This window comes from Accipiter gentilis, chromosome 22, assembly GCF_929443795.1.
Source record: "Accipiter gentilis chromosome 22, bAccGen1.1, whole genome shotgun sequence".
NCBI lineage: Eukaryota > Metazoa > Chordata > Aves > Accipitriformes > Accipitridae > Astur > Astur gentilis.
This window is the reverse complement of record NC_064901.1, coordinates 3401281-3429144: the sequence shown is the minus strand read 5'-3', so window position 1 is coordinate 3429144 and position 27864 is coordinate 3401281. Positions and strand designations below refer to the sequence as shown.

The window sequence follows — 27864 nt, the reverse complement described above, 5'->3', positions numbered from 1 at the left end:
GGGGGATGGCATCTCTCTTTGTTCCCTTCTAATTTCCATGGTTATAGCCCTGCTGGGAATGGCTTTACGTTCCTCTCCAAGGTCTAACTCAGCTTGACTCTTGGCAGCTCTCAGTGTGTTCCTGAGCGTCCTGACACGGAGCAAGATCTTGGTTGTAGAAGTCACTTCCCCCTTTCCCACCTACTTCTCAGCTCATCTTAATGTGCAGGTTCATGTTCTTCCAGGTGGCTCCTGGTGCTTTGGTTTCAACAGCTTTAGATTTAGTTTACACTGATGCAGGTGTGATGTGGGCTTTGGCAGTGCAGTCCCTGGATCTAGGATAAGTTTTTAGAGCATGTTAAGTACTGGGCCAGCTCCTTCACTCCAACCTATGCCTGATGTCATGCTGGTACAGAGGCTATTTCAAGGCATATTAAGCTACCAGATCAAAGAGGTAGAGAGAAAAAGTGGGCCAGAGAAAACACAATGTTTTTTCAAATCTTTAGCCAGTTGTCCCTGGGGAGCTGCCCCAGGCTCAGGAGTACAGAGGGGTGCTTGATGGCCAGGTAGTCCTGCAGTGTGGAGAACAGATTTCTCCTCCCTCCTTATTTCATAAGTTGCAGTGACCCTGAGTTCTGTCTAGCTGAGGACCTGGACTATCCAGCCCAGTACCTGGGTGCTGCCAGCTGGATGTCATGATGGAAGACAACAAATTAGAACCAGGTCCCCCAAGTCCAGAATGGATTTAGGCATCCAGTGCTGGGCTCAAGTCAGTTCCCAGCCTGAAGCCTGTGAAAGGGTGGGTCAGGGCCCCAAATCAGTGTGTGCCATAGCAGCTCACATGTGGTATTTGCAGGAGGGAGACTTCTAAAGGGTGTTCATTTACTTTTACTATTATTTTTTAAAATTATTTTTACTTAAGCCCAGACTGTTTAAGTTGAGGATGGACATCTATGGGATTGCTGGGGAGGGGGAGTGCAGCAGCTGGCCCAGGGCATGCTGCTGTTGGCAGGCTTCTTCCCCGGTGCCGCAGCATGTCGTCTTAGTGGCAGCAGCTGGGAAATTACTAGCTCTGCAGTGTGTCCAGCTATCCCAAAATGGTAGACTGAATTTAACTCCACGCAGCTGAGTCCTGTGGCAGTATGTCCTGGGAAGAGCCTCTGCAGTCACCTCTCCTTTGCCATGCCACCGCACTGGCCTGGCGCTTTCCTGCTGGAGAGGGACAGTCTCTGAGGAAGATGGTAGGGATTTAGGCACAGTCCCCAAATAACTTTTTGCATTTTTCTGTCTGGAGTGCAGCCTAGGGTAGGATGGTGCCCAGTTTCTGGAGGAGTGAAGCATCTTAGCTGTGTGTGGGCCTGAAAGGAAGGGGAAGGAGGTAGCGTGCAGCTTCAGAGCCCTGCTGCAAGTGGGCATCTCCTGACACTGCACTCAGCAGCCACTGCAGATGTGGAATTACAGCTGGCTGGTTTAGAGATCACTATGGAAGAATGAATATTTTGGATCAGTTTAGGTCCTTGCAATCTCAACAATTTGATGCCTAGCCTTTTCTGAGGTCAAATATCGTTACCAAGTATTTTCTCTTTCTCTTCTGTCACCAAATGGGCAGAAGTCCATTTCATCAGGTAGTATCACTTCGCTTCAGAAGTTGCTCATCTCTCCTATCTTTTCCATCTTCTCCTTTTCAGGCTTTAATGTTCTTGTGCAGATCACCTCCCTGGGCCCATCTTCCTCCTCCTGCATACCAGCACTGCTGAGCACCAGCCTGCTCTATTCTTTCTGGTCTCTCCTACTGAAGGACGACTGGAGCAGAGGGCTGGATTCCTGCTTGCCACCTCTTTATGGTCATGGTCTTCTTGCATTTGCTTTCCATGCTCTTTCTCAAGTCCCATTGGTCACCGCTGCTGTCGGCTGAGCAAACTCTGTTGGGGGACATCTCGTGCTGACGCCTGGACCTCTTTGGTGGCAGATTAGAGTCTATGACAGCAGCATATTGCAGCTTGTAGGTGTGCTCTGATGCAAACCCCCTTGTCTGTCACACCCGTATGGCTTGCACAGCACCTGTGCTGGGAGTTGTGGAGCTTGCATTAGCCTCTCTACCCTTGACTAACCTGTATGATTGGCTTTCCTTCCCTTCTGCTGCTCATCTCCTGTTCCTCCACATGAACAAATATACCAAATAATATCCTAGGTAAAGAGATGTGCCAGTGCCAAGAAATCCTTAACTTCTCTGCTTGTCATGATTAACCCTGTTTGACCTGCTCCCACTGACCCTACTTGAGCAGGGGGGTCGGACCAGGCAATCTCCAGAGGTCCCTCCCCACCTCAACTGTTCTGTGACTCTGTGATCCAACAGTCCTATTTCACATACAGCTTTACTTGAGTGTTCAGCCGGGTACTGACATAGATTTGCACGCCAAGATGGCAAGTGCTGAGCAACTGTGGCAGCTGGCTTGACAACGCGTGGGTGCCTCTACTTGGCACAGCTGTATTGCCTGGACCTGAAGTCTGCGTTGCCTGTTACCTGGTCTCTCAGCAGCTGAGAGTGGATGCTTTGGAAAGAGCAGGGCAAGTGCATGTTATCCCTTGCTTAATGCACCTCCTCACTCTGGGAGTTGGTGCTGTCTGAGCTTCCAGGAGTCTGTGCAGACTGATGGTCCTTTGTGGACCCCTCTTTCATGAGTTTGCCCAACTGCTCATTGAATCCTGCCTTGTGACCGGCTCTAGTGCTTGTGGGAAGCTGCGCAGTGAGATGTTCGTCCACTCCATTAGCCTGTTTCTCTCTCCTGCCATCGCTGGTCCCTGTCCCTGCTGCATGGGTGCCTCCTGGTGCAGGGACAGGAGGGGGTGGATGCCTGGAGGCTCCTGGAGCATGCTGGGGACCAGGGTGTCTGGGCAGAACAAGGAGAGCAGTGCACAAGCAGTGGAACATGTGGTTGAGTTGAGGGTGGGGGGGAATGGTTGCTGTGTGGACAGAAGTTGACTCTGCATGTTGTAACTGGGTCACTTGTGAGTGTCCCAGGCCAGTTACACAAGCAGGGATGTACTTGTGCTGTAGCCAACAGCCACCTGCTCCCTTTGCTTTTTGGCTGATATAACAGCTCCAGTTCTCTGGGCTTCCCATTTTAGGTATAATATTATTTCTTTATCTCTTAGCTGCTTGTCCTTCATGTTTCCTGGTAACTCCCTTTCTTCTGCCTATGAGTGACTTGCCAAAGTTTGTCCTGATCCTATTCTCAGTTGAGCTGCAGGTTTTTTTCTTTGCTGGTAGAAGAAGCCTTTTGCACGTTGCTCCATTTCTCTCCCCTCTAGCCTTTGCTTCCTCATGTCTGTGCTGGGAGATGTTTGTTCAGTGGCAGGTTTTTCTCTTGTGGTTTTATCCCTGGTCCCTGTGTGCCGTGTCCCAGCCCTGACCAGCAGGCTGAGCCTGCCCAGAAGAAATCTAGCCTAAGGCATATTGTGGTCTTCTTTGAGCCATTTTCTTCTTGTCCTGATAACCTACACATTAATCAAAACTTAGTTAAGAGTAAGCCTTGATCTTCTGCTCTCCTGAGGAAGGTCCACCAAAAGCAGTAGTCTGTGGGACCACATCACTGTCATTGCAGCTAGCTCCTGTTTTTCTAGTGCTTTGCCTCTCGGGTCTCTTCCCTTCCTGATCTACACACCAGTAGTGTATCCTTCTTAGCAGGATTCATATATTTTGGTTTCTATCACCTAGGTTCTGCTTAGTGCTTGCCTTTGCCATCCCTGGGGAAGAGCGGCTGCTTTCCCTGGTTCGCAGCCTGTTAGGTGATGGGACTGTAGAATAAATTTGGCTTGTGCTGTGTCGTGAGGCCTTGTAACTGGGTTGTAATGGGCTGTGTCTCACTCTCCCTCCAGGCCAGGAAGCTGTTTCCCCTGCTATGATGCCAGGGCAGATCCCCGACCCGTCCCTGACGGCTGGTGCACTGCCTGGGCTCGGCCCCTTGACGGGACTACCTAGCACAGCCCTGACCACCGAGGAGCTGAAGTACGCCGACATCCGCAACATCGGGGCCATGATCTCGCCGCTCCAGTTCCTGGAGGTGAAGCTTGGGAAGAGACCCCAGCCTGTGAAAAGTGAGGTGAGTCTTGGGGTCTGCTGGCGGCAGATAGCCCTGCAGGGCTGTTGCCTGCACCTGCCTAGGTCTCTCTCCTGCCTGTGCTGGGATTTCCGGCCAGGGTGGCCAGCAATGTGTTTTATGAGCATGTCATGCTGCCTGTTTGATGATGTGTACATATGTTGGCAGCTGCTCCACCAGCTGCCTCTTCCCCGTGCCTGAATTTCTGCCCCTGCGGCATGGGCTGGGAGTGGTGGCCTCCGTGTCCCAGACCTGACCAGTCCCACACAACCATTGGCAGCTGGCTGAACTCAAACCCTGCCTGCGGAGTGGGGTCTGGCACAGCCAACATGTCCCTAGGTCGGGGTGTGCACCCAAAGGAGAAGCTGCGCAGTCCGTCAGAGGGCTCGTGCAATGCTTTCATCCCATCTCTGGTGCAGACGAGCCCTTAGTGCTGCTGGTGTTGGTGTTGCCTTTCCTGTGGGGACCAGGCCTGTGGGTGAGCGGTGCTGAGCGGCAGCGGTGATTCAGCTTGCACCGCAGGTGCTGCTGGCTGGGGCTGCCCCTGCCCTGTTGCTTGCCGTGGAGGCCCTAGCTTCACCTTGGGACTGGTGGGACGGGGAAGATGGGCAGCTTCTGCTCGGTACCGCAGGCTGGCGTGTCAGAACCAGGCTGCAGGGACTTGGGAGACAGTTGCAGAGCATTTTCCCTGCATGGTTGTCTCATGTCTTGGTTGTCCAGTCTTTGACTCCTTGACCCTTGCTGTAGTGGTAGTGTTTGCACCTCCCACTGCCAGCAGACGGAGGTGGAAACCCATCAGTTCAGAGGCCCCACGTTAGCGAGGGTGGTGGCTGCTGTCAGAAGGTCTGATAAACAACCCTTCTGAACAGTGCATTTGCTGCTGCATGAAGGTACCTCAGATGATGCTGCGTGAGGATGGGGTGATGTGCATTCCCTGGAGGTGTCAGGAGGAGGTGCTAGATGATGTGAAAAGCTGCCCGTGATGAGCTGTGAGCTGAAGGGGGTAAAACACCAGTTCCAGGAAGCACCCCACTCTCCAAATGGTGCTGACACTTGATTTGGCCGAACTCTTATGGCAAAAGCTCAACAGCACCCAGGCCCACCTGCGGGGAGGGTGCCAGTTCCCTCCCCCCAGCCCCTTGCAGTGGACTCCTGCAGGGAGAACTGGTATGATAAAGTCCATCTGATCACCTTGCACAGGAGCTCTGTGCCCAAGGGGTGTCCATGCAGCTCGTGCAGCATCCCACGGAGATCACCTGGGGAAGGACTGGGCAGCTCCACAATGGCAGGAACTGAGGCTAGGATGCTGCGAGAGGCCATCAGAAGGGCCTTGGGGATGCTAATGGCTTTGGTCCCTCTATGGGCAAAGTAGTTGTGGGTTGGCAGCTGTCCCAAGCTCTTGGCCTGAGTATCATGCAGTAAATGGGGTGCAATGCCCACCTCCCTTCATGGGTTGGGGAAGAAAGAGGGTGTCTGTAGCTCTCCTGTCTTCCTGGGCATAGCTCCTTTCCTGGGACACCTTGGGCACCTCTGAGCTGGCCCTGCAACAGCTGCTTTTGCTCGGTGAGCATGGAGATGTGGTCTCACTAGCCCCTGCATAAGAGGGACAGGGCAGCTCCGCCTCGCAGCAGGTACTGGAAGAGCCGAGTGTCATTTCAGCCAGTTGTTGAGACACCATGTGGAGGAAAGATAAGGGGAGATCCACTGGCAGCTCCCACACAGCCGCCTTCCCTGCAGCCGGTTCCTCCCCTGCATGGCCTGTAAAGCTGAGGAGTTGAGGACAGCAAATGGAGCTGCCCCTGGCACAGGCTCTGCAGCAAAAGCCTGGGGGAGCTGAAGCAGTAGCTGCTTATCCCATGAGTAGCCAAGAAGCTGCCCACGCATAATTTTGCAATGCAGCCTGCAGCTGCTTTCCTCTTGCAGGGAGCTGGAGCCTGGGGACACTGGGTACTGGCATGCCATGCTCTGTGTGGCACCCGGGAGGGCAGGCTGCTCCCCACGAGCTGGGGTACAGGCAGTTTCTCTGCTGTGCTGGGGGACCAGCGTCTCCTGGCACTGGGGTGTTTGTCCCTGGTGCGCAAAACCCACCCAGTGGGCGCTGGCTTCCCCACAGGGTGGTGGACAGCCCCACTGGGCAGCCTGCCCTCCTCTTGGGGCAGCTGGAGACAGGTGCTGCTGGGCTCCTCCGCCATCAAAACCTGCCTGGGGTGCTCCCTCTGGGACAAAGCCCTGCCCCTCAGGCTGATGATCACCTCGGTCCCTGATGCTCCTGACTGAAGCAATTCAGGAGGCAACCCCAGACCTTCTACCCACAGGGCTCCCCTGGAGATCGGCTACTGAAACATGCTGTGGGGTGATACACCATCACTGTTCCTTGTGCCTCTGAGTAGGGTCCTAACCCCCAGCACCAGGGCCATGTCACTTTTTTGAACTGAAATCAAGCAGAAGCAGAGAGGGGGAAACCTGCTTTCTTGAAGTTATAGGGGCTGTGGTCAAAAAGCAGAGCCAAGAGTTCAAGCTGCTGCTATCTGTGCTGAGCCATGCTCCTTGAGCATCTGTACCCCATCTAAAGGACACGGCCCCTTGGTGGGCCCTCTGTGGGGTGGTGGGGAAGCTGAAGGGGACAGGGACAGGTCACTTCTTCTTTGATTCTCACTGAATGGAGGATCGTGGGCATGGAAATGTGTCAGGCAGTTCCCAGGGATACTGTAAGGCTTGTGCAGTTGCTGTTTACTCTTCCAGTTCCTGTTACAACCCAAGATGTACTTTGCAGGAAAGTTTGGGGTGTGTTTCTTGAGCTTTGGAGCTGTGAGCACATCCCCTGTCTGCACCCTCCTAATAGTCCTTGAACTAAAAGGCCAAGAAGCTATGTAAGGGGTTGATGAGTTGTTGGTAAGTGTGCGGAGGGGAGTGGTGGCTACCCTGATGTCCACCTCCTCTTGAACTCTGTGTGGAAATTTTGTAAGAGCTGCTTGTGCCTTTGCTGCAGGGTATCCTGGTCCTGCCAGGAGGAAAAGGCAGCAGAGCATGGAGTTAGAGCCTTGCTGGTCACTTCTGCTAACACCTGCCACATCTGAGGTACATGGGTGTAGCGAGAGCTGGCCATTTCTAACTGGACTTGGGGGCATCAGTGCAGTTCCCATCCTGGTTCTCCCAGGTGTGGTGCATGATGCCCCATGGCACTGCACTGGCAAAGAAAAAGGAATGATGGCAGCCTGACATTATGGGAATCAGTTTATAGCTTGTGCTGACTTTGCTTAACATTTTAGCCCCAGCTAAAATAGCAACATTGGCATAATGCTTGGGAAGTAAGGTAGAGAAGATGCAAAAGCTATTAGTGCTATAAAACTTGGACATTGTCTTTTAAAGCGGGCTACATGCTGCATATTGGTCATGCAGCTTACTTTAAAGTACCTCTTCACCTTAACTCTGCCAAGTCAATGTTTCATCCTGTCCTTGCACATCACATTAAGATATTTTGATTAGTGGGCTTTGGACTCGGTGAATGTGAGAGGTGTGCAGTTTGCCATGGACAAAGGTACCTGCAGCTTTCGTTTCCTGCAGGCACTGCTGGAGTACCTACATGTGGGGTAATCTGGTGGACCCCCACTGCCACCACCACTTTGTGGCCTTGGCATTGGGAATCTGTGACTTACCTTTTGAGCTGGCTAAGCCCAGGTGCTAGAGCAACAAGGGTGTTTAGATAGTGTGTGCTGTGAGAGGCTCCTCTAGGAGATGTGTCCCTCAACCACACTGATTCAGGGAGGGATGAAGGGAAGGATGTGCCTGCCTTCTCAGACTGGAGCTGCCCTTAGAAAAGGTGCAAATAGGCTGTGGAAATGCTCCTAAGGCAAATGTTGCTGCCACTGCATTTGAAAAGATGTGTGCCATCAGTTGATAGGAACAAGGCAGTTCAGTATGACATCTCAAATTTTGGAGTCCCAGGCCAAATGTGGATGAAGGCACTGGGGACCTTTTCTTCTCTACTCATGCTTACAAAGTGTAACCTGGATGCTGACTTTGCAGGGCTTTCCAGCACTCAGATTTTTCTTGAAGGAGCTGGTTTGGGTTCTTGGATGCAAGCATGCCATAGGCCATTTATACAGGCTTTGTAGTAAATATCCCTAAATACTTTGATTATGGGTTTCCAACCCATAGGGCTTATTGGCCTGGCCTGTGTGGTTTGAGTCAGACAGCGCAGAGCAACTGAGTCACGGAGAACAGCGCAGGCACTGCCATGTCCTGCTTCTTTACAGGGGATGTGGGACCTGTCCCCACCTTACTGTGGTGGCCCTGTGTCTTGGCCAGCGCTGAAGCTGCAGCAGGCAGTCCCATGTACTGGAAAAGGGGGAACAGTCAGGCCCAGCTGGGGGATCTTTCAGGTTTCTCTGCCTCTCGCCCTTGGCTGCACGTGTGATGCTTTGAATGACTATGCTCACGGAGCTGTGCCTGTAGATGTCTGTGTGACAAACTATGCCTCTCTTTGCGGCATGGGGCTCTACTCCCCTTGTTTCTGCCTTCTCTCAGGGAAGGAGCAGCCCTGCAAAGAGCTGTCTGTCCCCTGCCAGCCAGGTCCCCAGCTGTGGGCACCACACTGGTCTCCCCCCCGCCATGTCCCCACAGAGTGGAGTTAGAGGCTGTGATGGCACCACGCCTGGTTCCTGGTGAGGATTAGACCATGTTGCTGGTGGCCACTGGTACGGGTAGTTACCACCTCTCTTCTTGTCCTGCCACTGGTGGGGCTGCCAGGCTCTCACCCCTACCTCCTGCCCTGCCCCACACCTGCCGGCTCTGACCTGGGCTTCTCCTTCTCATTGCAGCTGGACGAGGAAGAGGAGAGGAGGAAAAGGCGCCGGGAGAAAAACAAAGTAGCAGCAGCGCGATGTCGTAACAAGAAGAAGGAGAGGACGGAGTTTCTGCAGCGGGTGGGTGGCCTGACCTGTCCCAGGGCACAGTGGGGACCTTGGCAGGGGCACACCCCTAGAAAGGTGCCCTGGCTGCAGGCAATGTTCCCTTCTGAACTGGCCCTCTGCCTTGCCTTCTCCTGTGCCCTTATCCGGGAAAATACAGGCCCGTTGCCTCCTTCCCATGAGGCTGAAAGTGGTGGCCATGTGTGGTGGCATCCCGGTGCCCATGGTACCAGGGCTGGAGAGGGCTGGAGGTGGGTTCTGGGTTTGGGGGAGAGAGGGCTAATACTGTCCCTGCCTCAGTGCTGGAGCAGGGAGTACCTGTGGGAGTGTGGCAGAGGACAGGAGCCAACAGCATGCTGGCCCCTTGCCCAAATTCCTGAAGGTTTCCCTGTTCAGAGGCCAGAGGCCCTCTCACCCATGACCCCAAGGCAGAAAAACTCTCGCAGCACCTTGCTGCTCTTCTGCAAGGGGTGGTAGGACACGGGCAAATGACACAGCGGGGGCACAAGGAGCCATTTCACAAGAGCAGATCCTTGCAGATGGGGGGTTAAAACTTAAATGCGGGTTTGTTTCCAAACACCCTTCCAGACCATGGAAAGCAGCCAAGGCAGGGGTTTTGCTGTGGTGCGGCAGAGACCTGTCCTACGAGGTGGCTGTGTATTTCCTTGTGGTTGCACTAGGTAACGCGAGGCAGCAGGGCTGGGGATGCACTGCCTGGAGGGAGCTGGTGCCTTGGCAGGTCTTCAGGCTGCTCCTGCGCTGCAGGGGCTGAGGGGCAGCACTGAGCAGAGATGGCTTGTTGGCCAAATTGTTTCTTCTTGTATCTTGTCCTGTTGGGAGTAAAGTCACATGCAGTTGTGTTTCTGTCCCGTTAGGAGTCCGAGCGTCTGGAGCTCATGAACGCTGAGCTGAAGGCCCAGATAGAAGAGCTGAAACAGGAGAGGCAGCAGCTGATCCTGATGCTGAACCGGCACCGTCCCACCTGCATTGTGCGGACAGACAGCATCAAGACGCCCGAGAGTGAAGCCAACCCTCTGCTGGAGCAGCTAGAGAAGAAGTGAAGGTGGCACTGGGCCAGGAGGAGGAGACAGTGGCGCAGGGTCTTCTGGGGTCTCTAATGTATGTACTGTATGAAGAACTGTGCACCCAGGCCTGGTGCAGCCAGGACCCAGTGGGCTTCCTTGGGAACTATGGACCAAACAAATATAGGGACAGAGAAGATCAGGAACCTGTCAACCATGTACTCTGAGGCTGAACCCGGGAGCAGGGCTAGTGGCGCTGGTGAGGGCAACCTCCCTGTGATACCTCATCGTGGCCTTTCAGCCTGCTTGCAGCCCCAGGGACCCACGCCGCCGCAGAACGTCCTGCGAGGACCACGCACCCTGTGGGGAGCAGGGGCCGCAGGCGGAGGAGCGGCGGCCGCGGGGTGCCCGCTGGTGCCCTGCCCAGAGGCTGCCGCTGGTCCTGGCGCACGCTCCGGAGGGAAACCCCAACCCAAGAACCGCAACACTTGACGCAGCCCCGTCTGGTGGGCAGGCCTGTCGGGGCTTGGTGGCGCAGGCGCCCCCCACAAGCACACTCTCAGTATAATGTTTACAGCCCAGCTGTCCGTGTCGGCCGTGCTTTTGAATGCACATTTTTACACTTTTTTTAAAGTATTTTTTACAAAGTTTTTATACAGCGATCTCTATATGGATTTATATAATCACTAGATGTGATCCCATAGAAATGTATGTTATGATGGTCTGTTTGTTACAAACGCATATGCCACAGTTATCTCCATTGTGTTACTTGTCTGGTAGCGTCCGGCCCCTTCCCCAGCATGCTGGGAAGGGGGTCCAAGCCACCCTCCGCAGTGGTGTCGCTACCCTCTCCATCCATGTATGTCCTTCATAATACTCAGTTCTGTATCTCTCAGTAAATGTTACCTTTACATACACCATCCTCCTGTGCTCTGTCTGGGTCAGGCCACGGTGGGCAATGGCCAGAGCTCGGTACTGCAGTAGCATGTGCCAGGTCTGACCGTGCCGGGTGCGTTCATGGCTGAGTGGGATGGTGGAGCTGATCCCAGAGCCATTTTTGGTGGTTCTCTGTGTTAGCAGCTGTGGGCCAGGGGAATTCACCCTGGGGAAGCTAGGAACCTTGGAGGCAGCTCTGACCGTTGTCAAGCAAGAAGTAGCTCAGTGCGGCACTGAAGAGGGCAGGCAGGGCATGGCTTGCCATCTGGAAAGGCAGAGGTGTGAGACAGGGAGACCATCTTGACCTTACGTGGTCCTTCTTGTTTCAGGCCTGAATACAGCAGTTTGAACTCCTTTCAGGGATAAGAAAGAGATGGGAGAGCTGTCACAATGTCCTTGTGGTAGTGATCCCCTTGTAGAAGGAGGTGGAGAACAGTTCCTCGGGGTTTCTACAGTTTCCTAGCCTTGCCCCTAACTGAATTGCTGGGAAGGCTCCTAAAGCTTGCCCTGGGCTTTGGCCAGTGCTGAGCCCAGGGGTGTGGAGGTTGAGAAGATAATCAGCCAGGTGTGCTCCATATGCTAGCACTGGAAGAGTTAGCATGCCCATGTGAATAACAAAGCCCTGACACTAATTGCTGCGTTCCTGACTTCTGGATATGAAGGCAGTGGGATGGTGCCTTGATCTGGACTGGGGCAGACCCCATCTCACACATGGGCACCACTGAGGCTTGTCTCAGAGGAGCAGTGGTGCACCCAGTCTTCTTCCAGTTGGTGTCCTACCCATTATCAGTGTGGATGAGGCTACTTTGATGCAAATTGCGAATGAAGGAAGCTTTCAGCATCTGGTACAGATGCACACTCCAGCCAGGAGCACTGAAGCGGTGTTGGGGAGAACATGAGCTTGACCTAACTGTGATAACAACATGGGAGGAGGTCTTTCCTGAGCACGACTGCTTCTCTAGTGCATGTTTCTCTAGCCTCCTTTTCCAACCCTTAACCTCCAGGGATATCTGACATTAGTCCTTTCCCTGTTTCATACTTTCTTCCTGGATTTCCCCTCCCTTTCCATAACTTCTGTCTTTGGGACCTCCCAAAATGCTGCCAGCTGCCTTATTTATTGTGGAGCATGTTGGATCTGTTACAGGGAAAGTTTTTGCCCTGGGAAGAATTGTTGGCTGAGGTGCTCTAGAGGGATGTGCAAGGACAGGACCTGAAACAAAGCTCTTGGAGAAAAGCAGTGTCTGGCCTGGCTCCCACCGCCTGCCATGCAGCCCTTGAAGCTGAGCAGCTGTCTTGCTGTGCTTCCTTCTGCCTGGACTCTGCAGCAGTGGCTCAGACCCGATCCCTTTCTGACCTGCTGTCAGGAGCCGATCTATACTTTGAGGAACACGATGCTTCTCATCAAGCTCTGCTGAAAGGACACAGAGCACTTACTGGGCCTCCTTCTCTCTTCAGGACTTTATTTCTCTCTGCAGAGTGTACATGGTAATGTCTTTCCAGGCTCTTGCAAGTATCAGTTTCCTCTTTGGTGGTCAGCGGGAGCTCCCTGTGGGATGTCAGATGGTCTGGCCACAGCCATCTCATGCTTTTTTACTCACCTGGAGAGCCTGTGTACTCATTTCTATGTGAGGAGACTCTCACCCACTTGCCACGCACCTTCCAGCAGCACTGGCAGTGCCACGGGTGCAGGCGATGGCCCTACTCTGGCAAATGGCCACACTGCAGTAAAACTTCCTGCTATGAAAGCACCTGGCTTGAAAGAGAAATATAAGGTGCCCTTTGAAACCGAGCACGTTAGAAGCAGCCAGCAAAGGCGGCAGCAGCAGCAGCAGCAGAGTGGTGGATCTACATCAGTTTAATGCTCAGCTACTCCAGCCAAGGCTGAGGCAGGAGCTATCTGAGCCCTGGCAGTGCCCAGGTAGGATTTTGCCCGGTCTCCTGTATATCCCCTGAACGGCCTTTTGCTGCATTTTACTCAGTACCAAGGGGTTTGCCGCTCAGTTTAGGGCATTTCTTTTTGGGGGACTTGGATAGGCTAGGACCCAATGAAGTTAAAGCGGAGGGTTTGGGCGTCTGCCCTGTAAGCCACAGCCTGTGAGTGTTGAATGGGAAAGCCTCCCTCTCTGTGCAGCCCTGGGCTGAAAACCCCTCCTGGTCCCTGTAGGAGATGGATTGTCGGATGTTCCTGACTCTGGTAGACTGTGTCCTCTCCAACCCCCGCTTGGCAGAAGTACAAATATTGCCATGAGACAGGCGGTCCTGCTGGACGCCTTTCAGGCTGGTGCATTACAGTGGCCTCTCCTGGCCATGGGCAGGAGCAGCAGGCACACGCCGGCTGCAGCTGATGTTGCTCCACGCTGGAACAGCGCTCCCAAACCCAAAAAGCAACGGTTGCGCCTGTGGCAATGTCCTCCCACCTGGGTCCCCTTCACGCGAGGGCTGGTGATGCAAATTTGCTTGGAAATACGCAAGGGACGCTTCTCAAATGTCAAGCAGCCACCTCCTGGCCATCGCACACCCACGCATCCTGTGCCGAGTGCGCTGTGGGCCACTACGAGGGCAGAGCTGATGATAGCGTGTACTTCTGGGACAGGGCTTGGTGCCAGCGGTGCCGGAGCCGATAGCCTGATAGATGTGAGGCTGTGGCCAGCCCCACGTCCCCCAGTCCAGCCAGTCATCAGGCTGAACCCCTGGTCCTGATGGGCGCACGCACACAGAGGCGTGTGGATCCCTCCCATGGCTGCTTTCAGATGGCCTCCGCAGTTGCTGGCGCGGGAGCCCTGGGGGACCGCAGCCCCGCTGCAGCTGCTGGCACGCAGACCTCGCTCTTGTCTTTCTCGCAGGCTGTTCCAGCCCGGAGTTCGCTTGTGCTCGCACAAACCTGCGCACGCGGTGGCTGGAAATGGCTTTTCATGAGACCACGGTAGGACGCTGCGGTCCTCGCGTACTGGGGACCGGAGGAGCGCACGGAGCAGCCAGCCCCGGCCGCCTGCGGCCGACCTCTCCTCTCCCCCTTGCCTCCGCTCTACCGTGCCGCCCCCTCGGAGCCACCGTGGCCTCGCTGTTTCCCGCTGGCGTGCGGCCCCTTGAACTACCCCAAGGCCGGTGTCGCCCCCGGCCCCGCTCCGCCCTCTGGGCCTGGGCCCGGGCCGGGCTGCCCGTGCGCTCCCACGGGGCAGGGGGAGGCGGCGTGGCGGGGGAGGACGACGCGGGGCCCCCAGCCCGGTGCGGGCGGCCGCGGCAGCCCGGCCCGCCGGCAGGAGGAGCTGCGCGGCCGCGGGAGCGCCGGGGCCGGGGCCGGGGCCGGGGCCGGGGCCGGGACGCCACCCGCCGGCGGGAGCCGGGCTGGGCAGGGCTGGGCTGCCGCGGCCGGGGCCGGTGAGCGCTCCTCGCTGCCCGCTGCCGGGCCTTCTCCGGCTCCGCCGTTGCCGGCCCGTGCCAGGGAGCGCGGGTGCCTGTCCCGCAGCGCCGGCTCGGTGCGCAGCGCCGGTTTGTGAGAGGCCGCCTGGAGCAGCGGTGCCTCCGGCGGCGGGCGCCCCAGCACAAGGCGTGGACCTGTTCGAGCGGGTGCGGAGGAGGCCCACGGGAATGGGCTGGAGCACCTCTCCGGTGAAGAAAGGCTGGGCGAGCTGGAGTCATTCAGCCTGGAGAGGAGGCGGCTCCGAGGAGACCTAGCTGCAGCCTTGCGGTATTTGAAGGGGCCTTATAAGAAAGATGGAGAGGGAACTTTTACCAGGGCCTGTAGTGACAGGACATGGGGCAATAGTTTTCAACGGAAAGAGGGTAGGTTTAGACTGGGTATAAGGGAGAAACTTCTTACAACGAGGGTGGTGAAACGCTGGAACAGGTTGCCCAGAGAAGTTGTGGATGCCCCGTCCCTGGAGATGTTCAAAGTCAGGTTGGATGGGGCTTTGAGCAACCTGGTCTAGTGGAAGATGACTCTGCCAATGGCAGAGGGGCTTGGAACGAGGTGATCTTTAAAGGTCCTGTCCAACCCAAACCTTTCTGTGATTCTATGGTTCATGGTGCCATCCCAGCGTCAGATAGTTCTTGTCACATTCGTGCGCCTGCTCGGCGTCACTGGTGCTTCCCAGCCATTTCATCTGCAGGCCCCTCTCCTTGGAAGACACCTGAGGTGGCTTGACAACTGGGACCACCAGCTGTAACTCCCAGGGTGCCAGCAGCCCCCTCCAGCACACACCTGCTTCCTATTTTGTGAGACCCACATTCAGGTCTTCCCACACCCACCAATTCAGGCAGGAGCTTTTCCCCAGGGCATGACGCCACATTTCTCCTGAAGCCTAGGCAGATGAGTCCCAGCACAGTTCCATTGCTTAGATGCCTGTCCTGGCTCCCTGGTGTCCTTCTCATACTATCCCCAGTTCCCTCTGTAAAGCCACTCGCACCTCATCTTCCCCAGGGCAAGGTAGGTGCCGCTTCATCACAAAGCACCGGGCCTGAGGCAGTGCAGGGGTGATGGGCTGGGGGTCCAGCTATTGGTTGGTGTGAGTGCTCCACACTCCATGCCTGACTCCCTTCTTGCCGAATCCCTGGCAAGTGGCAGGGCCCTTGGGCAGCAGGAACCTGGTTTCCCTACAAGGGTCCCCAGTCTTGCCAGTTCCTCACCCTTCTCTCCTGAAACCAGCTCATCCCAGAGCAGACCATCGTGCTCCCCAAAGCTTGGTCATGGCTCCCTTCCTTTCTTCCTCTTCTCACCCTCTCCCCACCCGCTTCCCCTGTCTTCCCGCAAGCACCAGCCCCTGTGTGCTGCCCTGGGGGCAAGGGCATCCAGCCCACCCCCCCACCCCACCCCCCCCCCGGCCCTTGGCCAGTCATGGTCAAAGGATGCTTGGAGGCTGTTATTTTGCAGTTTTTCATAGTACTCTTCTCACTTGGTGTTTGAAAAACTGTCTCCTCTGCCCTTCTTGGCAGAGGCTGAAGGCGATTCCGTGACAATGCAGTAAGTGGTATTAACTAACCTTTGCCAGTGACCTGCCTCTCTTGTTTCATTTTGAGCCAAGGGCAGCAGGTATTCATTTATCTTTGTCCTTATTGGTTCTTCTACTCAACTTGCTGGAAAACAAGCCCCAGAAATCCCCAGCCTTGATATTTACCAAGATACACGGAAACTGCTTTGATTACCATGGGTGCCAGATTGCGCTGAGTAGTGGTGGCACTGGTGCGGCCTAAGGCTGGGCAGCAGGACTGGAGCAGGGGAAAAGTCCTGTGCTGCCAGAATGATCACAGAGAAATGAGAAAACCCAATTGCCGCTTCCCTGAGCCTGGAAACATCACCTGGCTCTCTGTGCCTTTGAGCATTTTTTTGCTTATTTTTGATCACTGGTTGCCAGCGATTGGACCATGGGGGGAAGCCAGTGGGAGGCAGGCACCAGCTGTGGGAATGGGACCGTGGGCATCCCCTGTCCCTCTGGAGGCACCGTGCTCCTGCTAGGCTTGGGAAACTGCCCCAGAGGGCAAAGCCAGGTGGGTCACTTTGTCGCTGGTTAAGGGCATGAGTCTCCCTGCACCATGCGACTGGTGGGATGGCTGGAGGCATCTCCCAACTGGGACATTGGGGCAGGCAGGGTGGGGGCTGCCAGAGGTGTAGCCAACCCTGCTGGCAGGGAGCTCGCTGGCAGCCGCTCTGCCACCAACCATGTCTGAGGAAAAAACCCTTTCCTGCAGCCAGGAGGTCTCCCTGGCTTTCGCTGGGCAGGGCCACCGGGAAGGGCTAGCACCCATGATAGCACGGCTGGGGTTTGCCTGTTCTCTGCGGCTGAGCCTCCCGGAGCAGAGGCCCAGGAGCAGCTGCCGGCTCAGGCTGGCTCCCCCACTGCGACCAGCTTTTAATTCCAGGCGCAGCTGGTGCCTGCCATGCTCCCCCAAGCCTTGGTGCCTGCGGCAGCCTCGGTGGCTCTGCCTGCACACAGCTGGGTCTCCCGCCCAGCACAAGCGCATTTCAGCGCCTCACCCCACACACGGGGAGAGGGTGGAGGAGGAGGAGCTGGGGCTGGCAGGGAGGCAGAGAGCAGCTTGCACAGACCAAAACTGGGCTCTGCAGCCCAGGCATCACCTGGGGCTGAGTTTGGGTCGGAGCTTGGCTGCAGATGCAGTGTGTGGTTTTGGGATGAGAGAGCTTAATGTCACTGAGCCTTTGAGTTTGTCTGTCAGGGCGTGCAAGAAGTTAATCCAAATTAGCAAAAGCGGTGGGCTAGTGTGGTGGTGTAAAACCCTCCACCAGATGCCCTGCTGCTGAGTTAAACTGGGTTACTTGGGTTTGGCTTTTTTAAGTGGAGTGACCGACTCAAGCGGACTCCAACCCAGGGGATGCATTTGGCAGAGCAGGCAGTAGGCTCTTTGTGAGCAAAGCCTGCCCAGGGTGGAGGGAGTGAGCCCAGTTGTACCAAGACCGCTTTAATTCTAAATAAGAGCATCTGCCAAGGGTTTTATTGCACTTCAGTCACTTCCAAGTTTAATACAGCTTAGCCATTCTAAGTGTTTCTGTGCAGACAGGCTCCCAGTTCCCCATTGGTAAAGGAATGGCTTTCCTCCCTCCAGCCCTGTGTCCAGCTGTCTGCAAAGCAGGTGAGTGGGGTGCCCTGGGGCTTGGGGAAAGGTTAGCCCCTGGGGAGGAGGAAAAAACTCTTGTCACTCAAGGCAGGAGGTGGGTTACCATGGGTAGGACTGACAGCTCCACATCCCTGTCCAGCTCAAGGGACTCTGCTAGACAAAGGACCCCGTGTTAGCAAGCTGATGGGCTTTTCCAGCCCCAGCTCCCAGCACTGCGAGCTGGAGCTCCTAGGAAATACCAGCAAGAAGCTACTTCCAGAAGCCCATGTGGGTCTCAGCAAAAGCAGAGTTTGGGTCTGTGTGACAGCGAGGTTTCACTGCAGCCTGTCACGTCTCAGATGAAGCTTCAGGAACAGGATCCTTTGCCAGTAACCACCACCTTGTGCTGATATTATCTAGTTTCTGCAGAATGAACTTGCTGAGTTGTCATTTGTGGCATCGTCAGGGGAAGTCCTGACTCCTGACGCTGCAGTTCCTGTCTCTGCTTTGCCATGGCCTCAGTTCCAGCAGCATCATCCAGGCTGGTTGGATTTGCTGGACACCTGCTTGTGCTGATATGGCCAAGGGTTGTCAGGAGAAAGTGGGCAGCAAGGCTTTGCCGCAGGCCCGTAAGGTCCCAAATCCAGTGGAGCCTTTAGACAGGCTAACATGTAGTTTCTGGTTGAGGATAAAATGGCTACTGACAGCTCATTGCAAGGTGATGCTGAATGCCTGGTGACCAGACAGTTAGCAAGAGGGGGTTTGCACTAGACCTAATGTGTGAGTATCTGCAAGTGCCTCTCAGTACATGGGCTACTGGCTTCTGCAACAGAGGCAAACTCCATAGGTGCCAGGCAGAGTCACTGCTGCATTATGGAGACATTTGCTGTGAGGCATCCCTTTTCTTCTCTGCAGACTTTCCCTGTAAGCAAAAAGTGGCCTGATTCATTCACCAGCTCCAGCCAGCAGATGATGGATGAGTGACTAAGCTAGTCAAGGTGCTGGAGCGTGCTGGCACTGCTGTGCGACCAGGCAGGACAATGGCATCCCATGCTTCCAGCATAACAAGCTGGCAAACCCAAACTCACTGGTTCAAACAAAGTTCCCCAGGTACAGGTGCTAGGTGTTTGCTGTGTCTGTGAGGAAGAGGTGCAGAGCTGACTTAAATATGGCTGCAGGCACCCACTCTGCTGCTTATAGGACACCTACAGGTTGCTGCCCTACGTGCACAAGTTTTAGGAACAATGCAAGCTGCCAGTGTACCCTGCTGGGCTGCCCTTGTTCAGACAGGGTTTTGGGGCACATTTCTTCACCTGATATAGCAACCATTCATCGTGGCTGCAAGGGCCAGGGCTGCTCGGTGGCTGGGTTCATATGCTGGGGTAGCAGCACCTCAGCATTTCTCCAAGCCACGCTCTGGAGCACACCTAAGCACCAGCTGGCGCCTAGGTGTTTTAGATGAGAGTGCCAATGCGTTCAAGGCTGTGCTCCAAATTCAGGGTAGAACTACCTGGTGGGTCCCACTCACTATGCGGCAGTGAGGAAAGGAGGAAGACTGCATGAGGAATGGGATGAAGAATAGCATATCCATCCTTTATAACCGTAATGCCATCATAGATGGCTGTGGGGAAGCTTTCCTGGGGTGCTGTGTTTGCTTCTGGTTGCCCTGCTGTGAAAGCAGGAGACATCCAAATGGGTGCTGACCTAAATTAGGCTGCAGGAAAATTTCCCTATGTGGAGACTAAAAGTCCCATTAGTTTAGAGCGGAAACTACTGAAATGCCGCGTGATAGAGATGTGCAGAGCAATGCCTGGCTTAGAGATAAGTCTGTTCCTCTGCTCACCCCCTCACAAGATGTTCAAAGAAATGGAAAGACAACTCATTTCAAACTGGTAAATTGACACACTTTTCACAGAGCCAGCAAACTGTTTTGTGCAGGTGGACAAGATGCCCTATCGGCCAACAGTTTCAGAGGGTTCACAAGGGATCAGGTATTGAGATGAAAACCAAGGATACCTAAAACTCAAGTCAGAAAGTTTGGCTTAAAAAAGATAGAAGATGGCATGGTTCTCGGACACCTACTTTGGGGTTCAGGTAAAGAAGGGCGGGAAGGAGTTTCTGTCTCTTTTTCTGTGCCCTCTTTGAGGCCAGTGTTGGCAGTTGTTAGTGACAGCAGGAGGAGTGGCTCTTCAAGCCAGGGCCTTGCAGCAGCATTGCTGGCACGGCTTAGGGTGCAGCACTTCTCCCTCATCCCTCTTCCAAAGCACCATCAGGGATGAGGTGCCACTGAGAGCCTGCAGATCGGCTGTGTCTGGGCATAGGTGCTGGCAGCCACTGCCAAAGCCATAGGAAAATCAGCCATGCCCCAGGAGGATGGTTAAGGAGCACCTCTGTCATGCTGGGGCACCAAAATGCAAGGTTGGAAAGCACAGGATTTGTGGTCATCTGAAACTGCCCACTCCTTCCCTCTGCTGCTCTGAGCTCCCTGGGAGTCTTGTGGGGGTTTGCAAGCCTTCTGAAATAGCCAGCACTAAGCAGGTCCTCCCTTGTGTCCAGGCGGTGAACCATGAGCCTCCTCCCTTGTCTTTCTCTCAAAAAGGTGTTGAGGAGCCCTGAGGCAGCCACGGGCTCCGGGGAACGAACCTTGTGCGGGGCAGGGGCTCAGCTCTGCCGCTGCCTCCCCCGGCAGCCTGCTCTGGGACAGGCTGTCTCCCGGAGAGCTGCCAGCAGGCAAGAGCTGTGCGTGCCAGCCGGTGGGTGCACCAGCGTGTGCCAGTGCAGCGCCCAGGCAGATGGGGCTTACATGCATTTGTGTGTGTTTTGATAACTCTGCCAGCGTGGTACTGCTGATCAGCGCTGCTTGCATGGGCGCCAAGTGTACCTTCTGCACAGCTCCCCTGCCCTCTCCTTCACAGCCGCTCTGCTCCACGCTGCCTGTCCTCCCCCGTGCCGCCTCCGACACGCTGTACTCCAGCACTGCTTGGACGAGCACCATGCACACCCTGGGTGCAAGCTCAACTCTGTGTGTGCCCATCAGCACAGCTACTTGTGCTGAACGCCTCCTCCAATCACGCTGCGTGAGCTGAAGGGTTTGGGAAGCACTTGTTGCCACCAAAGGGGGTAGGGGGAAGGGAGCACCAGTGTATACAACCCCCCGAAGCCAAAAGTGAGGCAGATCCCATTGGGGTGGGAATACGGTACTAGCATGAGTGCTGTTCACAGTCATCTCCTGCTGAGATGGGTGTCTCAGGACAGTCTAGCTGCAAGAACATGCCCTAAATAAGCTGTACTCAATCCTTGGGAGGCTTGAACATGTTTTATGGTGATGGGTGGCGTTGAAGAACATTTTCCTCTGAATGGAGTCACGGAGCAGCCACGTAATATACTCAAGAGTCATGTATTAATTTAAGAGACAAGTAATGTGTTCACCCTCCACCCCCATGCCATGGGGCATGGCTGCAACCAATGCCCAGTGAGCATCAAATGCCCCGTCAGGCTGTGGTCATCCCCTGGGAGCATAATTTTTGCTGCTTGGTTGCTGCAGTTGGATTTCCTGCAGTACTAGCAGAGACCAAAGGCTGGGTCCTGCTGCCACAGTAGCAGGGCTGGACAACCACACGCCTCTCCTGCCCTTGTGCAGCCTGGAAATGTGCACGCTGGGCAGCATGAAGGAAGCTGGGGCTGTGGCCCCTTACCAGCATGGGTAAGTCTACCCCTGGGTGGATCAGCCCTTCTGGTTAAACGGGTCACTGCCCTTCCTCTTTGGGCCTTCCCCATCATCACCGAACGAGACTGCCACCGAGATGAGTCAAACCGTCAGACAACATCTGCACCCTTTGCAGTCCCCGTCCATGCGCTTGGATAGTTCAACCGGTGGGCTCAGCCCAGGCAGCGGAAGCAAAGAAGCCCTGGTTGACTGGGGGGGGGCGTCTGGCAGCTGAGCCTTTCAAGTGCCCCAAGCATGTACATATCCAGCGCGGCTGGGTGGTCTGGTCTGTTTCTGACCAGACCCCAACAGCTAGACAAGGCCTGTGAAGACAGCAGTGAGAGAAAGTTTGGCCTTTAATTGATGTACTCTACCAGGATTTGGGATCTGCTGACCTGGAGAGTCATATAAGTACACAGCTGAGTACTTGCTCATGAGCTGCTAAGTCCTTGCCAGGAACAGATTAGAGGTTGCTCAGCTAATTACCCAGCTAGTCGATATGTGCAGGACAGAAGGAGATGGTGGTTCATTTCTTCAATAGCCTGGGGTGAACTCTAATTATCTGTGCCTTGAGACTGAAGCTCCCCTATGTGTTGGAGGTCAGACCCTGACAATCTCTTGCCAACCCTTCAGCTGGGAGGCTCTGGCCAGGCTTGCTCTTCCCCTCCAGCAGGTTCAGACAGAGCCCAGCTACCTGGAGCTCTATGTCCATTTCTGGAAAGCTAGCAGATTTGGTGTTGCCTTTCTATAGTTTCCTTCTTTTAAAACAGACATTACTAATGATGTTCAAAAAAACCCGTAAAAGTGGCAAAGCCAAGTACTGAAGAGCTAGAAATTGCCAGAAATGGGTTTGCCTGGGCAACCTAGCTTCAGCTGCCTCGTGCAAATGATCACCTCCTGCATTTTGCCCTGGATTGCTACCTCTTCAGCACCCAGGCTGGACCTCTGCCGGAGGGAACGATGAACTAGTCAGCTAGGCTGCCTCCTTTCTTAGCAGGGCTGGGAAACTCCTATCCAGTTGGTGAAGCAAGGGACTGCACAAAGAAAGGAGGGTCTCCTGGATAGACTGTCGGTGCCTCCCTGGAGAGCTGAGTCTGCCCCTGCCTCGAAGTTACTCTGTGAGTCGGTAAGCCGCATAAGCAAGAGCTTTCACAGGAGCAGCCCTGTCTTCCTCATTTGCTGGAGCTGATTTACAGAAGTGCTAAAAGTTTGCAGCTGCAGTCACAGACATCAGGAGCCGGGGTTTGGTTAAATGAGGTGCTATATAGAGCCAAAACCACTGAAAAATTAGATCCTAGTTGGTTCAAACTGTGTGTCCAAAATGTATGAGTACTTATGACCTAAATCTCTCTTTGTCTCTTGTTTTGCAACTGTTAAATAGGGATAACTCCACTCCCACACCTGTAAAAGGTGGCTGAGAAAGCTGATTCATTAATAGCCCTGAAGCAAGCACTCAGTGCTGAGGTGATGAGCACTACAAAGAGTCTGTGAAGACATGGAAAAGCAGGATGTTGGAGCAGGCTCTGACCACAGGACAGCGATGAAGGTAATGTAGCCATCCGAGGGAAGAAACCTTTGTGGATCATGCAGTTATAGAGCACAGCATGTTACGTGGCATGAGGGTGTAAATGCAGCATGCTTAAGGGACATAATTCTAGGATTTCCATGCTTTTGTGTGCTTGACTTACAGCCCTTGCCATTTATCAGACATTCGGGGTGTAAAGTACCCATTTCCTGCATATTGGCAGGTTGTGCCTAGTAAGGACTGAAAATGTTCATGTGATGGGCATTTGCTCTCTGCTAGGTGGGATGAATTTGGTGGGATTACGCTTGAGCTCACCTGCCACAACCTCACTCTCGCACTCACCCAGCTCAGTGGAGATGAAATAGCCCTGGTGATGGAGAGAAGCCATCCTGCCCACATCACAGACAGGTCCAACATGTGCTGATAGAGTGGACACGGCAGAAGCTTGTCTGGTAGAGAGCAAGAACTTTTGTTCAACACCACCATTTGCTTAACATCTCTTATCAGCACCAAATTCCACACAAAAGTCTTCAAACTCATGCCGGGAATGATAAGCAAATTGTTGCAATTGTCCAAATATTGTAAGAAATTATTTGCATAAAATGCTACATGCGAAGCAGAAACAAACTTGGTGGTTTGCTGGAGGCTGAAGTTGGTAGCTGCTCTAGGTTGGATTTTTAAATAGCACTATGCACTGAATGGTCATGCAAACAAGATGGGTGAGATGCAGTTTTGAATGTTGCTGCCATAAGCCTGCAGAAGGTGAGTGCTAGAGCAGCAGATTTACAAGGAAACTCTAGCAACCACCTGTGCTGAGGAAGCTGTTTGCACAGGTGGGACGCAGGGACCTTTCTGGGCTTTGGGGGCAAAGGGACTGGCTGCATTTAAGGTTGAGAAATGTCCCATGTGCTCTCTGGGCTCTGAGGAGCCCATCTTAGTAGCTTTTTTTTTTTTTTTTTTTTTCCCCTTATTTAAACCCTGGGAACATAACTCTAACCCATCCTACAGAAGCAGGATTCTATCTGGACCCTTTCTGACAGAGATTTGTTCCCAGCCACTTCAGATAAAGGGGCCTGAATAACTTTCCTGAACTTTCCATCCCAAGGTCTTCCTAACCTTATCCTGCTTTCAACCTCAGACCTGAACCTTTCCTGCTGCAGCTAGAGCCAGGTGCTTTTTGCCCTTGTGCTGGCTGCACAGAAAACAGCTGACCACCCTTTCCATTACAACATATCAAAGACTGGTCCTTCCTCCCCACCCACTTCCCGCCCCCAAGACTTCTCTTTTCTAGGCTAAATGGACACAACTTCTTCACTCCTTTCTTTTAGCGCAAGATTCCTCTGTATCTATCCGCTGTATTGTTTTCTTCTAGACTTTTCCACTTCTGGACCTTTGACTCTGAATGGGTCCTGGTGCTGCACAGGCAGTGCGGGGGAGTCAGCTCCATTGCCTTGCACCCAGCACCCCCGGCCAATACCTGGCCTCTTTGTGACACCTCCGCGCTGCTGGTGAAGCTTCAGTTTATGATGCTCTACAACCCCCAGATCTTTCCCTGCCGTTCTGCTGCCCAGTCGGTTATTCCCCAGTTCTTCTACCTACATCTTGCTTCGCTTTACATTTGCATTTGTTCTTGCTGAACTGCATCTTGCTGCTTTCAAACTGTTTCTCTAGCAGTCGAGATCACACTAAGCCCAGCCTCCAGAGGCCCTGCAGCCACTCCGTCCTGGAAAGAACCAGGCTCCCTTCAGCAGTGCCTGCTGTTATTCAGAAGAGACAAACGCAGAACTGGATGGCCCCATCCTTCCCCTAAAAACCTCTGGAAAATATCTCTGCTCTGTCAAGCTGCCGGTGTGGCAGTAACCTAACACTTGTGAGTTTATCCAGTGCCACTGATGGTGATTTCAAAGCTACTGTGATTAAGATCAAGAAACCTAAATGATCCCAGAGAAAAAGTCATTATTCATGGCGTAAATTTAGTCACCTAAATCAACCAGAGAGATTAGGAGGCTGGCTCCTGAGAATCTCCCTGATAGGAGGGGAGAGGGAGAGCCTGGGGAGGGACAGCAGGATATCAGGTCCCCACGTTGTGCCTGCAGCAGGTGCCCAGGGCAGCACCTGGAGAGCTGTGAGCAGATGCTGGTGGAGCCACACTGGTGGCTTCTGCTGCTCTGGGTCAGGGGATCACAGATCTCTCTGGAGGAATGGCACAGGCTGCTGCCTGCGAGGAGGCAAGATGTGTCCTGCCCAGCCCGGGGGGAGCTGTGAAGGTTCTGCCCACTTTCCCGCCAGGAGACGCTGTCTCATTTACAGCATGCTTATTCATTGCTCATAAGTGACTGGAATTCATTAGCAGTGTAGCCAGCTTGAGGGCGAGGAGTGTGTTTGGGCAACAAGGGAAGAGGGATGCTCTCTTACTCCCGCTCAGCAAGACCAAGTGTCCAAACCCTCTTCCGCAATGTTGCTCTCTCCTGAGCTTTCTCCATCAGCTGTTAAAAAAAGCCCAGCTCTCGGCAAACCAGGGTGTAGCTCAAAACTTTCCTGCTGTGGATCAAAGAATAGCCTTTGCCATAGCCACACTCTGGCCAGTTTTGCACTGACCATCCAGCTCCTGACAGGACACCCAGTTTCCCTGCACCACCTCCTGCCAACACACCCGCCGCCTTCCCAATCATCTCCCTTGAACCGCCAGCCTGGCTAGATACAAAAGGAGAGAATTCAGCTTATTTACTCAATAATGGAACAGGGATATTTTTCCCTGAGGCAGGAGCTCCCTCCATCCTGCCCTGAGCAACAGCAGCCTGTAAAGCAGGTCAGGTCAGGTGGTGTCTGAGACCTGCTTGCCAGCAGAAGGAGCGTGGGTTTCCTCAGGAGAGCGGGAAATCCAGAGGTGTGCTTCCTGGAAAGGAAGTGCCACACAGGGTTGCAGAGTTCAGAGGAAGTGTGGCGATGCAGTGAGCAAATGGATGCTTCAGTGGTTGTGCTGCTAGCTGGTGCCTTGGGAGGCCTGAACTCAACACCCCATGAGCCCCTCGTCTCGCTGGCGCCTTCGGCGGCTCCATTCCCAGAGCCAGCCGTGCCACAGGAGCCCTGCCTGCTGCAGCGGGGCTGCGCTGCCAGGAGACGGGGTCCCTCAGGGCGGCTCATGCTGAGCAAGCAAACTCTCGTAGCCACGTTCAAAAGTGTGGAGGATCCTAGCATTTCCCTACAGCACACTGGGAGAAAAAAATACATTCAAGGCTGTGAAATGTTCAGATAATAGGGCCAAGGGTAGTGCACCAGTGCCACAGGATGTTTCTGAAGTGGGAAATAGGCCAAAACAGAGCAGTTTTTCTACTGGATCGAGGCCAGGCAATTTCCTGGAGCCACCCAGCCCATAGCCAGCCCCACGTGGTTCTTGCTTTTGGACGTGTTTGCCCCTGTGTTGGCTCCATGAGTGGCAGGGCTGGGAAGAAATGCCAGCAATGCCCATGCAAGTCTGCACTGTGCTCCAAGCGTGTGCCGCTCTGCGCATGTTCTTTCTGTGCTGCAATAAGGCTGCAAACCCAAAGCTGCCAATACTTTTGCCCTAATGACAACAGCCTCTCAAGTGCCCTTGCTGATGCCCTGTGGCTGAGGCTTGCTCGATGCTCCTGCTAGAGGCAGGAGAAACTCAACCAGAATACCAATATGCAACGAAAACCAGTAAGTGGGAACTGGGAATTGCTGCTTTCCACAGGAGTGGGTTACTGTGGGTGGGTCAATGCCTGTTTCTGTATCTGCTCCTCACAGCACATGCGAGAACTTAGCTGCTCCGAAGACATGTGCTCCTGCCTGTGGAGGGAGAGCCTGTTGGCATGTGGTCCTGGTTCATCCTGCTGGCTCTGGTGACTTGAGCAGATCAGAAAGCAAATCACTCCTGCTTTGGCACTCCCTGCTCCTGCACTGTCACCTCCAGAGCCGCTAGCACGGGTACTCTGAAGGTACTCCTCAAGCCCTGCTGCCCCAGGAGCTGCTTGCACTTCTTCAATCTACTGAGGCTCGTACTAAAGATGGAAGTAGTCCCACACAGCACAGACCAGGGGAGAAACAAGGGGACGCAAAGCAGCTTTCCTTTGCGGCCGTCTGCATAGGCTGTGCCCAAGTTGGGTGCTGGCAGAGGGAGAGTAGCAAGGAAACAACCTCCAATGTGCCATAATGCTTCTGTCTCCCCATAGTCCTGTCCCACGTCATCTAGTGCCAGCTGTGGTGAGGGGGCTGGTGGGGAGCAGGCAGGGAGTCAGGACCCCTGTGTGACAGTCTCGCATCCCCGGGGTGTAGCCCAGCTCACACCATGGTGTGGAGTGAGAATTAGGTCTAAGGTTTAGCTTCTGGGTCCATAGACCATTACATTTACAGCAGTTTAATTTGTGTGCCAGGGTTGATATTCCCCTTACGGGCCCGTGGTGAGGTACTAATGAGCATTTTAAAGCGCTAAAGAGCTTTGCCTTATAGAAAATACCAGTCCTACCAAAACCAGTCCAAATGTTCTACAATCCCAAACCTTTCTTAGGTGGGGCTGGTGCTTTATCGTACACATGGGAGCCATCTGCACAAAGAGCATTTATGTGGCACCTGTTGAGGGTAGCCGTCCCCTCCCCAGGTCCCACGTCAATGGTGTCGGGGACAGCGGGAGGGGGTAGGTGGGTTGTGGGGAGGTGGGTGGCTGCCTGGGAATTTCCCTGGCTGGGCTGGGGTGGTGGAGGCTGCCCGGGTCTGGACCAACCCCCTGCCCGTGCAGGGCTGGCACGGTGCGTGGTGCCCCTGGAATTTCTGGGGCTCCCGGCAGCACCTCCTCCACACTGCCCTCCTTTGAGGGTCCAAGTTTCGCAGCCAGAGCCGGGGCTTTTCTTCCTTTCCATCTCTGCTGTTTGTCTCAGAGAAAACCCATCTCACTGTTTTTCAGCTGCCTGAAGGTGTTTTTCGGGGGTTTTTCAGGCTATTTTGAAGCTCATTTTTCCCAGATGTGCTTTTTTTTTCTTCTTCTTTTTTTTTTTTTCTTTTTTCTTCTTCTGTAACTTTTCTTCTTCGCCTTAAAGTTTCCGGCCACGTGACTTTCAGCTTACATCCCCGAGGTTCTGAGAAACCACAGGAGGCCGAGACCTAAAGGGAAGGTGCAGAG

The 27864-nt window shown here is 54.2% G+C and overlaps 1 protein-coding gene across 4 annotated transcripts in view; it reads left to right on the top strand.

The window, feature by feature from the left end:
- Positions 1-10928, top strand: part of JDP2 (Jun dimerization protein 2) — a 56999-nt gene extending 46071 nt beyond the window's left edge. For all 4 annotated transcript variants that reach the window (XM_049825820.1, XM_049825818.1, XM_049825819.1 and 1 more), the window contains exons 2-4: positions 3859-4082; positions 8900-9004; positions 9865-10928. In XM_049825820.1, coding sequence (XP_049681777.1) covers positions 3882-4082; positions 8900-9004; positions 9865-10050 — 492 coding nt within the window. In that variant the 5' untranslated portion in view covers positions 3859-3881 and the 3' untranslated portion in view covers positions 10051-10928. The remainder of the gene's footprint in view (positions 1-3858; positions 4083-8899; positions 9005-9864) is intronic.
- The last annotated feature ends 16936 nt before the right edge of the window (positions 10929-27864 follow it).